The following is a 14,583-nucleotide window of genomic DNA, read 5'->3' on the forward strand; positions in this document are numbered from 1 at the left end:
AGGACATGGTGGGGCTTACCAATGTGTGTCATGCCAGTCTCACTGACCGATCAGGCCACCCGCTGGTTCCACCTCAGTGGCCACCAGTCAACCACAACGGAGGAGTTCTTGCCCGCAGATTGAGCGCAGTCTGCGGCGCGAGTTGGAGCTGCATACTCAGCATCCAGACGAATGCTTGCTTGAGCACGTGAGGGCGATGGACACACTTTACCGAACGGCGAGAAGGTAGAGCACGTCACGTGACAAGCTCACCCTACCTTCACAGCCTACCTACGAGCTGTACAATTCAGGGACTTGGACAAACTCGCCTCGGCAGCCAAGCGCATACAGACGGACATCTTCGCCACCCGTGTGAATCGACCACCCCTGCCGGCATCGCAGGCACTTGAGCCACGATGCGCCTGGAAAGGAGACACTTTTCGCATTCACTCCCGGGGAGCCAAAACGGTTGCATTCAGTGACAGGCAACTGAGAAACGATTGGGAACTATCAGACCGAGCTCTCGACCCGTACACGTATGCTATGCGGGCAGCACACGCTGCACGTGGCCAAGGTACGCAGAATCGTGTCCGACATACCGACCTGAGGATGCTAGAGCAAAGGGCCACTGCGACGGTATGCTCAGCAGGGAGGAACGGTCAACAGGCGACTACTGCTCTGTCCGACAACGGCCGAATACCCTCTGCTACCGGTGCAACCAACGAGGCCACCACGTCCGGGAGTGCAGACGCCCCGTGAACCATGAGCACGCGCTTTTGGGAAATGAATGGAGCCGCCGGTGAGCAACGCTGCACAGCTGGTGGCATCAACAGCAGTGCTCAGTGAGTCACACGAACTCCTAGCACCACTGGCTTGTTGTTTTGAACCACCCAGCAACACATCAGTCCCACTTATTGAGCTTACACTTGCTTGACGTAAGTTCATGGCTTTGCTAGACACAGGAGCGACCGCATACCTGTTTGGCAACGTGGTGTGTGAGCATCTTCGCAGGAACGGACTCCGACTGCGAGAGAGCAACCTCACTATCCGATTAGCCAGCGGCACGGCGCACACGAGCAGTGGCACCCTGCAACCTTTAGTTAAACCCCCAAAAGTGTCAGAAGCAGATTCCCTTTCCGATGCTACACGCGCAGACGTATGGAACGATCCTAATAAAACTTCGTGAAGAAGACAGGACAACAAGAGGAGGCACGAACAGGAACACACAAAGCATGCCTGTTCATGCCACCTCTTGTTGTTCTGTCTTCGCGCAGTTTTATTATGACTGATTCCAGGAACCAACTAGCCCAACTTCATGCCTTATGCATTGATCGCCCGAAAAAGCCCCTTGAAACGCCTTCAGCCGGACTGACCTACCAGCCTGTCGACCACGCCGAGAGGTAAAGTGCAGAAGGGAACTGCTCCCCTCCCGTGCAACCTATTGTTCCCCCTGCGGTTTTGCTTTGTGCCGTAGTAGCATGCAGGCCTCCCCACCCGCTGCTGAGCAACTCAGGCAGTTTGCAAGGGAGGAAAAAGCGCGCTTGTCTCTGCTCCTGAACGAGTACGATGCCGTATTCACAGAGCGGCCTGGCTGCACTACGTCGGTTAGGCACAAAATTGAGACAGGCAACGCCGTTCCGTCGAAGGGCAATCCTCGGCCAGTCAGCTTGGCTAAAAGGAAAGTGCTCGATAATGCTCTGGACGAACTTCTCGACACAGGCATTGTGGAACGTTCAAACAGCCCCTGGGGGTTTCCAGTGGTACTGGCGCCCAAAGATGGAACTACCTGCCTTTGTGTGGACTCTCGACGCCTGAGTGAGGTGACACGGAAGGACGCATACCCACTTTCGAGCATTCCCTTGATCGTGTCTTATGTTGGTGGAGCGAAGTACTTCACTACGCTCGACGGCAGCAGTGGATACTTTCAGGTGGAGATGACTCCAAGTGACCGAGAGAAGACTGCTTTCACTTGTTACAGGGGACTTTTCCAGTTTACCCGAATGCCTTTCGGCCTGGTCGGAGCACCCGCTACGTACCAGTGTCTGATGGACCGCGTCCTAGGCGATGCAAGGTGGCACCACGCTCTTGCTTACCTGGATGACATTGTAGTGTATTAAGTAACCTTTGATGAGCACTTATGATATCTCAGGGATGTAATGGAAAGGCTGAGGTCAACGGGAATCACACTGAACTCGAACAAGACCCAGGTAGCCACGACTCGAATAACACTGCTGAGGTTTTCACTAGACGAAGGACGCCTTCTACCGTGCGAGGACAAGCTGCGGGCTATTTTGCAGTTCCCATCGCTGGCCGACGTAGGAAGACAGACGATTTGTGGGGCTGGTGAACTTTTATCGTCAGTTTATCCCAGATTGCACAGCTCTGCAACAACGACGTTGTTGAGGAAAGATGTGATGTGGCACTGGGACCCGAGCAAGAGGCGGCACTACGCCATCTCACTTGCGCGCTCGTGGAAACCACAGTGCTGAGGCTGCTTGACCTGAACAGGGAATTTGTGATCCCCACTGACGCTTGTGACCTGGGCTTAGAAGCAGTTCTGCTTCAAGAGCACGAAGGTAGCCTGAGACCGGTGGCGTTCGCCAGCCACTCATTAACTCCCGCAGAGAGAAACTATTCTGAGACAGAAAAAGAATGTCTCGCGATTATCTTCGCTCCGCGGAAGTTCGACTACTACGTCGACGGAGTCGCCTTTGTGATTGAGACAGATCACATGACACTCACGAGGCTGAGGCACCTAGGCGAACCAAGCGGGCACCTAGCGTGATGGGCACTACTCCCCTAGCATTATGACTTTACCGTGTGCTACAGGAGGGGTAAAAACAACGTGGTGGCGGACGCACTTTCGCGTGCACCTGTTGACGGCGTGGGAAGTAACACTACTCCGCCGCAAACGACAGCCAGAGGAACGCAACTGCTGCGAAGCTCACCTAACGCCCCAAGGGAAGGGATAACCGCGCGCGAGGATGATGGAGGCTTTGCACAAAGCACGCCGGAATCTGCGCACTGCTCGAGCCCAACACAAAGCGCAGTATGATCGCTCTGGTATTGAGGAACAGTCATGTCCTGAGCAACGCCAGTAAGAAATTCTCCGCTTCTCTGGTGTCAAAATGGACGGGACCCTATCGAGTTCGGGAGAAACTTTCTTCTCTCATCTACTGGCTGGTGGACTTAACGCTAAGACCGACCGACGGACCGGGTGCATGTCTGTGATCTCAAACCCTACTTTGACAGAGGGAACGAGTGGCCTGTGGAGAACGCTCTCCCCCGCCAGCAGGCAGCCGCACCGAGAGGCAAGGCTCGACAACAGAGCCCAGAGCCTCGTTACAACTTGCGCCCACGGCAGAACTAACTCTAGCAAACGCACAGGGAACAATTTCTCCTGCTTAATATGGACGGAACACCCCTTCCATATTTTGCACCTTGGCTTCCAAAGCAAGCACACGCTTTCTCTTCGGAAAAGAGCGAGCAGAGTTAGATTAGCTTAACTCTTTCGTTACCACAGGAAAACGACCATTTTTCATATGTTTCAGACAAAAATTTTTTTTAGAAAAAGTGTGGTAGATAAAATTATATAAAATGCATAACAATAATTGAGATAGAATGCGCTTTATAATGAAATTTATTTGAACACATATTCTGCTTGAAATGCTGTGAAAAAAAATCAGTAAACACAACAAAAAAATAAAAAAGAACAAAAGTTTTGTGTTTATATGACAATAACTTTCCAAACACTTGTACTAAAAAATTCTAGAAATTACAAAACAATTCAAATTCTTTCTAAAACATGGCATTAAAGTTTGAAAATTATAACTTGAATAGTTTTCGAGCTATAATTTTTTTTCTTTATGCCTCTTGAAAATTCTGAAGACATAAAACTACGCAGGAGACAGGACACAGAAAAGATGCAGACAGGACGAGCGTAGACTAACAACTGATTTATTGGACGAAAAAACGACCTTCCTTCAAGAGCAACGCATGCGCAACCAAACTTAACGCCCAAAGCAAAAGTACACAATCTAATCAACCCAAAAAGTCAAGTTCCTTCTGATACAGGGGAATTGATGCCTCGCTAACACATTTTTCCGCACCGTATCTAGCAATTTGCCAGGCTTCAAGAATCTCGCGTGCTTTCCGGTCCTTCGCGCAGCCTATAATCTTCGTTTGCTTGAAAAGCGGCGTACAAAATACTTTTTCTTCTTGTCATTGATCTTACAAGACTGGCAGTGCCTTGCTAAATGCTGCCCACCTTGCTGGCTCAAAGAGTTATTGTGCTCCTGAAGGCGTTTATTAATGCAGCGCCCCGTCTGCCCTACATAAACGGAACCACAGCTGAATGGGATCTCGTAGATAACTCCCATCTTACAGGCTACAAACATAGGTCTGTGGTTGACTCCGCACCCTACTTTCTTTTGCAGGTTATTGTTAGTTAATCGGCATAAACGAGACAGTTTACATGGGGCGGAAAAGAACACGTTGACACCAAATTTCCCTCTCACCTTCTTCAAACCGTGCGAAGTCTTGTGCACATAAGGAAGGACTTCAAACTTCCTCCTCTCGCTTTCAGTGAGTTCTTGTTGGTTTTGTTTCAACCATAGGGTTTTCAGCAAAGATTCTGCAACAGCTTTCAGAAGAGCAGGAGGAAAACCAGAAGAGTAAAGCCGGTCTACTTGACTGGTAAAACTACATTTCACCATGTGTGGACATGACTTGACAAGCGAGGATTTTAAACATGAGGTTGCGATTCCCCTTTTTACGAGCTTTGAGTGGCACGAATCATAAGGTAGAAGAGCCTTCTTAGATCTTGGTAAATAGACCCAGCATAGATGGCCCTCTCTATGAAAAAACAATTTTAAGTCTAAAAACTGTAAACAAGAGCGTTCCGGTAGCTCAAAAGTAAAATTCAGGTTATTGGCTGCGGATTTGAAGGTCGCTAAAATTTCATTCACAATCATTTGTAGACTGTCGTCAGGGTTAATATTCAAAAGGATTAGGAAATCGTCAACGTATATGACCACATGCGTGATCCAGTCATCAGTGAGAACGCACGAAAGTTCAGTGTCAATTTGAGCTAAAAATATCTCAGTTAAAATAGGCGCCACGCTCGAACCTATACAGATACCTCGCCGTTGTACATAAAACTTGTCCTTAAAAGTTACAATGGTAGAAGAAAGGGTTTTAGCAATTCAAGAAAACCATCGATTGAAATGCCGCAAGTATTCTGGAAAGACACCACTCCCGAACGTTCGATGCAGTTACAGACCGCCAGGAACAACTTGTCGTGGGGCACTGAATAGAATAGTTCTTCAATGTCTATTGAGAAACCTGAGTTGATACTTGACGAGTTCTCACTCAACATTTTCACCAAGGTGTCACCAAGCATCGAACCAAGCATGCACCAAGCACCAAGCATTTCACCAAGCATCGAACGTTCGGGAGTGGTGTCCTTCCAGAATACTTGCGGCATTTCAATCGATGGTTTTCTTGGGTTTTGGGTTGACTTTTGACTTTTGAAACTTGACTTTTTGGGTTGATAAGATTTTGTACTTTTGCTTTGGGCGTTAAGTTTGGTTGCGCATGCGTTGCTCTTGAAGGAAGGTCGTTTTTTCGTCCAATAAATCAGTTGTTAGTCTACGCTCGTCCTGTCTGCAGACTCTGCTACTCGTAGCATAAATAATAATTGCAGTCAACGTAGTAGAATTGCGCGCAGCAAGGTTTTTCCGAGCGCACGCCGTCTGCGCGCCCGACGCCATGCACGGAGCGTCCGCGCCGTACCCTCCCCTTCAAGGGCGTTTCAAAAATTTGCGCGTCGTGGGAAAATTGCACTCTACGCAGAAACCGAAACTGTAGTCTCTGAAGAACAACTTAGATGGCGCCACATCACCGTAACGGCTATAATGAGGAGCTTCGGTTCGCACAAACAGACTGGAACAAGGAATCTGAACGCACAGGCGAGCATTCTGGGCTCTCGTTGCCCAGTTTGAGCTTCGAAACAATACCCGACGATACAGCATCGTCGTCAGGGTCCGTGCTAATCGATACATCAAAAATATGTGGTGCAAACGCAGCGGAATTGAGTGGAACGGGGTATTTTCGAGCGAGCGCCATTCCCGATGATGACGGCTTGTTCGGAGCACCCAACGCCGCACCCCCCAACTTCAAGCGCGTCTCAAAAATTGCCGCTTTTTGGCAAAAATATAAACTAAACAGGAAGTTGAAGTTCAATGTGTGAACAACAAACCGAATGACTCAGCAAGTCCGTAGCGGCCGCGGTCGCGCTGCCGTAGCGCTTCGAATTTTTCGATCACAATTGATCGAAGCACAGCGGCGTGGTAACAAAAGAGTTAAACAAAAAAAAACTGCCGATGATTACGTTACTTCCTAATGCGAAATTTGAGCGCAGCACACCAGCTGTTTCAGGTTTTCGATAGACTGAGGCAATGAACTCGAGCAAGACGTGTGTACAATTACAGACAACTTGTTATTTTTCAAACATATTCCGTCCTCAAGAAACACTCCGCTAACAGTTGTTGATTGTCGTGAAGGAAGCTTTGTGGTCGGAGAAATAGATAAATATATGCTTGACTTGCTGCACCAATGCCTGGTTATCAAAAATGAGGTCTATGCAAGTATTTCGCGAGGTTGTCACAGCCGTGGGAGGCGTTACAAATGAGAGGAACGGGATGTTCTCCCACATGAGTGGTAAGGAATTCCTGTTTGTTTGTCTTTATAGCTACATTAAAGTCCCCACCCACCTTGCCACCCTGGCAGGTGGCAGTTAATGGTTGATCGCGACAGTTCACTCACCACTCTCAGCGCTAACGCATACAGCCCACATCTCTCTCTCTCATCACCCTACGTACCTATAAGCGCGATTCAGGTGTCCACTGACCTAGGGAGCCAGTTATGCACACTTCCTTCCCTCAAAATGATCCGAGCGTAAAACGTTCTCGATGCCAACGCCAATGAACACAATGAACGCCAACTGCCTACGGCTTCAGCGCCACATTTCTGGCACAACGTTGTCAATGCCAACACATGCAGCGCACATCTGTCACTACTGCCACGTAGCTTAAAGCACAACTGATTGGTTTGGTTTATGGGGTTTAACGTCCCAAAGCGACTAAGGCTATGAGAGACGCCGTAGTGGAGGGCTCCGGAAATTTCGACCACCTGGGGTTCTTTACCGTGCACTGACATCGCACAGCACACGGGCCTCTAGAATTTCTCCTCCAAAGAAATTCTAGCCGCCGCGGCCGGGATCGAACCCGCGTCTTTTGGGTCAGCAGCCGAGCACCATAACCAAAAGCACAATTGAGGTGTCCACTGTTCCAAGAGGGCAGTTACGCACCTTTCCTCTGGTTCAGGTGTCCACTGAGATGTGTGAGACAGATAGTGCGCCATTTCCTTTCCCCAAAAACCGATTTACCAATTTTGCCCTGTGCTTTTCAAGCTCCTGCTCCATTGGTTTCGCAGCTTAAAGCGCTACTAAGGTGTCCACTGCTGGTTACAATGGACAACAGCGACGCCGCGAAACACAGAAACATGCGCCAAAGAGCTGCACCCTGAAAGTGTAAATTGGGAAAGTAACTAGAAAGAAAAGACAGCCTTGCAGCTGCAGGCCAGCCTTCACAGCGTGCCCGGAGGAGAGCCAGCGGACACTGCGATGAGCGTTGATGCTTCGAACATCCAAAGCCATGCCGCTTGGGGCAGGCGCATTTTAGAACCAAGAGCCAGCTGTCTCCGCCGAGCAACCATGCCGAAAAACAGCTTCCAGTCGGCCGCGGGATGAGCCAGCGAGAATTCGGGGAAACCGGGGCCTGTGTCTGCCGCGGCGGAAACTGTGGCGGAAAAGCCACCTTGGAGTTCCCCGGTCCACGCAGCAGCGGCTCCGCCCACTGGGCAGGGAAAACGTGCTTTTGCCACCCCCGCTGAGAGGAAAAGAGGGTGAGCCCAAACCACCTGAGCCCTGCTGTATGCTATGCAATGGGACAACTGCCGCCTGTGCGTCCCGGCAGAGCTGCCCTGGCCATCGACCCCCTTCAACCCTTGGCTCCACGGTCGTCCGTGCCGGTCGACTGCACTACCTTCCTGCCCTGGCGTCCAGGGCCTTCGACGACGGCACCGGTGGCTGCCAGCTGGAACTTTTCTTAATTGGTTTTAAAGTTGAATGGCATTTTACCGGCCCCACTCGGTACATCCCTCGGTGATCACGGTCACCTCTCAGCCATAGGGCAGCTTTAAGGAGGGGCCCAACTTTTCGGCCCAACTTCACTGCTTGCAGAAGCATAGCATGACAATGGCATCATGGATTTTCATGCGGTTTGGAGCATTGTGTTCCTTCATAAATTCTGTATGCAGAACCTTTCCTACTTTCCTCGATTACTTTTTTTTTTTTTACCTGCAACTATTTTCACATGACGATAATGAGCGCATTATGCAAGCACAGAGATAATGTTCTGTGTAGAAAAAAATCAAGCTGATAAAAATATCCTTTGGCTAAAATTAGAAGCGACTACTGGCTCCTACCATGCTTTGTTGTCACGTGAGGCTTTCTGCAAGTTTATTGTAGCAGTGGAGCATATGAAAATACAAAGCACAATTTTGTATTTAATAAATTCATTTAGTGTATTTCCTTAAAAGGCTGCCAAATTTCATTGCTCTATGCCAAGGAAATAAAGTTCACTTCCAAAGCCTCCTTAAAAGGGCTGCAAAACACTGCTTGGGGGGATACCGGCTATACTTCAGGTGGGTTCTTTATGTCACATAGATGCTGACTTAAAAAGAATTACAGGAATCGATGCACAGGAACGGGAGTTATTCAGTGAAGAAATCTGAAAATACAAGCAAACAAAACACTGCCCTCAACTCGATTTTGGCGGGGCTTCCCACTCCTATTTCGCTCTCCCAATGACGGCACCTGGCGCAACCAATCAAAACAGCCAGCCAGAGCACGTCGCGGAAGTTTGTACTCCATGGCTGCCTGCTCTCTGTAACTCGTTCTTGCTGAGACTGGCAGCGTCGTTTCCATGCCAGAGCGCCCCTGGTGGTGTATTTTTATTTTACTTGCTTTGCAGGGCTTTTATCTAAGAGAAACAAGTTGTTTTTGTTGATCTAATATAAAACGCAGACAGGTGACAAAATGTGTCTCTATTTATTCACACAATTTGCAGTATATTTACTGTTTGTCCGATCATCAAGCTCACGCCAGGTGATGTCATATCCGCTGCTAAAAACCCGCCACTGTGTGGCGACACCATCAGAGCCATGAAGCTGTTTTTGGGAGGACATTAAAATACTAAAAAACGGAATATACGCGGTATTACCGACGCTAATAGCACCATTATAACTCACTGTATGCAATCAACAGGCAAAACAGTTACCTGAGATTGTGTTTCTGGGCCCCTTTAAAGGACTCTAGACACCAAATTCTTGCTTGTGTGTTTTCTTCTTTCAAACAACATGCTAGACATTGGTATACACAGAGCAACTCGTGGTATTCGCCTACGACTGCTAAATAATCTGTAATTGAATTTCTTCTTGAAGTTTTGGTTTCATCAACTGAACAATGGCTGTGATGTGCAGTTGATATTTAGGTCACGTGAGGCACAAAAACACAGCAATATAACTGCTGATACGTCGTTTGTTGCAATTCTGGCTAAACAGGCTGGTTTAAGTGCTGTAGTAAGTTAAAACAACATATCAGCGTTTATATGCCATTTTCTTTGTGCGTCACATGACCTAAACATCAACTACACGTCATAGCCATCGTTCCGTCATGAAACTAGAGCCGAAACAGCATGAGAGAAGAAATTCAATTATATATTATTTAGCGGTTGTAAGGAAAAACCACGCGGTGATCCATGTATTCTAATGTCTAATGCATCATTTGAAAGAAGAAAACATGCAATAAAATTAGATGTCTATAGTCTTTTAAGAACAGCAGTCTGGGATTTCACAGAAAGGTCTCACAACCCACAAATACGTCAGCTCTACATGTAGGTCGATTCCCCCAATTTCCAATGGTCATTTTTTCAGAACATCGACACAGCTTCAATGAGTGTGACAAAGCCTCAACGCTTTCTTTTTTTTTCATGTAGTGGCCTTGTGTGTTCAACCTTTTGTGTGCGGCAGAAGTATTAAAAATACCAAAAAAGCACTACCAGGAAAAGAGCAAAGAAAAGCCGGCTATGAACACAGAAAGAGCAGAGAAAGGGAGCTCCAAGGACAAAGCAGTGCGTGTCCAAACCCCTTGAATGGCAATGCCAGGTTGGGCGGGCTCCCCCTCCTCAGACCAGGTCGTATATTGGTGCAAATAATGAAATGAGATGATCAGAGCAGAATGGAAGGCCAACACTGTGTGTTAAACAAGTATAGCAGACAGTATCCCTCCTCAAAGAACTGATATAGTAAAGATTTTTGCCTTACAGGGGCTCTACTATTAATAGCAATTTTCTGTACTGAATGCCCAAGGATGCCACCTTAAAAAAGGATTCAGCTAAGTAAAAAAGAAACAGTGCAATACCACAACTACATGAAGCACTAATTAATGGACACGCTTTGAGTGAAATGTTTACAGTTGGAAAGAGGCAACTTGTGACAGCAGTAGCAGAGAGGCAACAGTGAATAACTTAGTCCACTGTTAAACGAATTTCTGTTACAAGTACTAAAGCAGACAAGCAACACATTTTTCTGAAAGAAGAAACAGGACCTTAAGAGGTTACTCGCAACAGGATTAAAAAAAGAACTGGTGGAATTATTAGCAGCTGTTTGAGCAACTCAAGGCCATATAAGTAATGAGCTAGAATTGCCCCAACCTTGTTAAGGTGTAAATAAGAAATCTGTCAAGGATAAAAAAAAAAGATTCTATGGCTAAACTTTCTGCTGTGCAGCTTCACTACTTGGGCCCTTTCCACACTGTGAACAAAGTGCACAATATCTGAGATAGTAAATGCTTTATTTATAAAATGCCATTTTGGATAGTCTGTTAAAGGGAAAGAATTTTTATATATCCCATGCCAGGCAGTACTGCCACAATGCCCACTGACAGAGCCTGCTGTGATTTGTGTAGTTGCTGTCACGACCATTGTATACTAGGTGTCCCGCTCGTTTGGAGTTGAGTGTACTTGTGAGAAGTTGATCCATTTATCTCATAACTAAATTAGTCTACTCCTGCTTCCTCTAAAACACTACTCTCAACAGTTATTCTCCCTCTTAACCCTTACATTAAGTTCCACGCTCTGTATAAAATTACAACAGCTGACTGCACCGACTGATGACTCACCATGGGCACACTCGAGCCCAGTGAGAAAACAATTCAGTGGCAGCGACAGCAGCAAGTGCCCCGGACAGTTGATACTCTTTTGCAGAAAGCCTTCCAGGCAAAGTGGTGCAGCATGAAATTACACAGTGCGGGAGGAACGGCTTACCAAGGCTGTCACACAGGGAAAGCTGTCTGGCATGGTGCGCAAGAGCACCAAGTTTCGGAGGTCCCACAGTTCAAATGGCTGATCTTTAAACAGCACCACAAAGTACTGCCTGGAACAAATAAAGAGGCAGAATTACTCAAATCCAGGAGGAGACAAAAGCATGCCATGCTGCTAGCCGATAGTTTTAGCCTTCAGGTGACGCCTACGCTCAAAAGGAACAACAACCAGAGAAATCAAATACAAGCTGCAATGAATTTGGTGAACACATTCACACTTATCAGACAAGGGCAAACTTTGAAAACGTACTTGAGGTATGACACCTTGATGCAGGTTATTGGCGATTCCTCACTGGCATCTGCCCGAATGTGCTGCACCCTGCCTGACGGGATGCTGGTGAGGACCACCTCGTTGCGCACTTTGCTCCCAACCGTAACCAGGTTGGCATATGCAAAGGACAGGAACGATGTCAGGCTCACCCACTCGATCCCCCTGCAAACAGGTGCCATGGAGGCAAGTCAAAATTAGTGCTGTTTGGTTTATCTGTATTGCACTGAAATTTTAAAAACTAGAGCACACTGTTAGCTGCTGCACTGCTGGTTCTTGGGTTTAGTGCGACACGTGAATGCTTATGAGAGAGACTGGGTGGTTACTACCCAACCCATTGCTTAATGGTATTTCATACTTAATAACCTGCATTACCGTATTTATTTGAATCTAGGCCGATAGTTTTTTAAAAACATGAGATATGAAACTCTTAGGTCGGCTTAGATTTGAGGATTTTGCCATTGTATTCATAAAATACGACGACAACACATAAAAAAGAAAAAAGTAGCACGCAGGTGGCACCCCCCGGAAAAGCCAACAGAAGACAGCACTGTAACCAATACTATCCACAGCCAATGCCAATAAACGAACACACGAGCATTGGCTATACATTGACTGCCATTTTGAGCTCGTTTGCTCGTGTGGCAGCATAGGCATGTTCCATGGCAGTACAAGTTTTTTACACGTGGTTTTTCCTCGATATTATGGTACCAAGCAGACAGTGTCATTATAGCGCCGCCTTTAAGTGAAAAGTTGTGCTCGCTGCAGAGCAGTTTTCAATCCTGAAAGCTAATCATGGATGAAAACAATGTTCACTGTTTTCAGCATGATGAACTTTTTGTGTGCGCTGCAACGAGGACAGCCATCATGGGCCCAAAGAAAGGCCGCCATCCCAAAGTGGAATCAGCACAACAGAAGTGCTAGAGGCCAAAGCAAGAGAGCTGGCAAGAGAGCGACGCATTCCACGAGACCAGTGAAGCACGCGAAATAACTCAAACAGTTGTAGCAGCTAGGTTGCTGCAGCCTGGGATGCCATCCCGCTAAGCTTGGTTGGGCGCTCATTCCAAAACAACAATTGCAATGCACTGCACGAAGAGGACAGCGATAAGGAGGTCAGTGATGACGAGCACTAGTGAGCAGGAGCAGGTTTGTAGAAACAAATGCCGTTCACTTCCTGTCTCTGCTGTCATTCTCAACTGTTGTTTTGGCCGGCTTACATTTGAGGAAAACTTTTTTTTGATTTGGCCTTCAACTTTTGCAGAATCAAGGCCGGCCTAGATTCAAGTAAATGCAGTAACAGACCACCTGTGATACAGTGTGCCCATTTCATGCGCCATTAGGCTGCTGAAGTATTTACATTTGTCATATATTGCCTCAGTGCCATAAAAGCACTAGTAACAACCTTATTATAGCTCCAGACATGTCAATTAAATTCAGTTTTTCATATCCTGTTAAGTGACTGGCCCTTTGATTACCTGCCTAATGTAGCTCACTCTGAAGGGCACAGGCTAATACTCAAAGGAGACACTAATTACGAAAACTAAGTAAAGCTAGAACATTTGATAAGCATTCCTTGACAGCAATATCCATTTTTAACTAAGAAAGCATTCATAACCTAGAAAAGTATGCGAAAGATGATTTGGTTCGTGGGGTTGATGTCCCAAAGCAACTCAGGCTATGAGGGATGCTGTAGTGAATAATTTCGATAATTTCTTTAACATGCACTGACATTGCACAGTTCACGAGCCTCTAGCATTTCACCTCCATCAAAATGCAACCACCTGGATCAAAACTGTGTCTTTTGGGCCAGCAGTTGAGCACCATCACCACTGAGCCACCACAGCGGCTCTAGGCAAAAGAAAATTACACTTTGATGGCAAATGATTCAGTGCTTTCTAAAGTAAGAATGTAAGTAGCACGGCAAGAAGTAAGGGCAGCCACAATATGAGAAGATGAAGAGTTGCTGGCTTCTTGTGTAGCCACTGTGTGCGGCAACTTGAGCAGCGCAAGCTCGCTCACACTTTTGGGGCTGAACTGGTTAGCAGGTCAAGCACTAGTGTTTCCACTTGACCCAAGAACAAGCCACTCCCACAAGGCTGCACATGCTCTCAATGCAAAACATTCCCTATCCCTTGCTACCCAGTCAAAAGAGACACCTTATGTACCACTCTCTGCTTGTGAGGTGTGACTGCTCACCCACGGCTTTTACTTTACATCACCTGACGACGAACTCATGGCCTTGAGCTCTGCTCAGCATGAGGCAGAAGGCTGTCATCCACAGCTGCGTCTACTCCAGCACTCCACGTTTCTGCCCCATAGGTGAGTACCGGTAAGATACAGCTGTTGTATACTTTTCTCTTGAGGGATATTGGTAAGGTGCCATTCATGGTCTGAGAGAACCTGCCATATGCACTCCACCCCATTCTCATTCTTCTAGTTATTTCCCCCTTATGATCCGGATCAGCGGTCACTACCTGCCCTTAGTAAACATATTCTCTTACTACTTCCAGCACCTCGCTACCAAATGCGAACTGCTGTTCGCTTGCTAGACTGTTGAACATTACTTTGGTTTTCTGCGTGTTAATTTTTAGCCTCACCATTCTGCTCTGCCTGTCTAACTTATTGATTATGCTTTGCAGTTATGTCCCAAGTGACTTAGGAAGGCAATGTCATTCGTGAATCGCAAATTACTCAGGTATTCTCCATCAACTCTTATCCCCAACTCTTCCCATTTCAGGCCCCGGAATACCTCCTGTGAGCAGGCGGTGAATAGCATAGGCGAGATCGTGTCTCCCTGCCTGACACCTTTCCTTATTTGAATTTTATTGCTGAC

General features: G+C 47.1%; 1 protein-coding gene across 8 annotated transcripts in view; it reads right to left on the reverse strand.

The window, feature by feature from the left end:
* Positions 1-14,583, reverse strand: part of LOC149349277 (WD repeat-containing protein 11-like) — a 222,502-nt gene that overhangs the window by 88,909 nt on the left and 119,010 nt on the right. For all 8 annotated transcript variants that reach the window (XM_089578206.1, XM_089578208.1, XM_089578205.1 and 5 more), the window contains 2 exons: positions 11,733-11,915; positions 11,427-11,535 (listed from right to left, as the gene is read on the reverse strand). In XM_089578206.1, coding sequence (XP_089434332.1) covers positions 11,427-11,535; positions 11,733-11,915 — 292 coding nt within the window. The remainder of the gene's footprint in view (positions 1-11,426; positions 11,536-11,732; positions 11,916-14,583) is intronic.

The sequence above is a fragment of the Amblyomma mixtum genome, chromosome 3 (genome assembly GCF_055824585.1).
Source record: "Amblyomma mixtum isolate Tamu chromosome 3, ASM5582458v1, whole genome shotgun sequence".
In the NCBI taxonomy this organism is placed as follows: Eukaryota; Metazoa; Arthropoda; class Arachnida; order Ixodida; family Ixodidae; genus Amblyomma; species Amblyomma mixtum.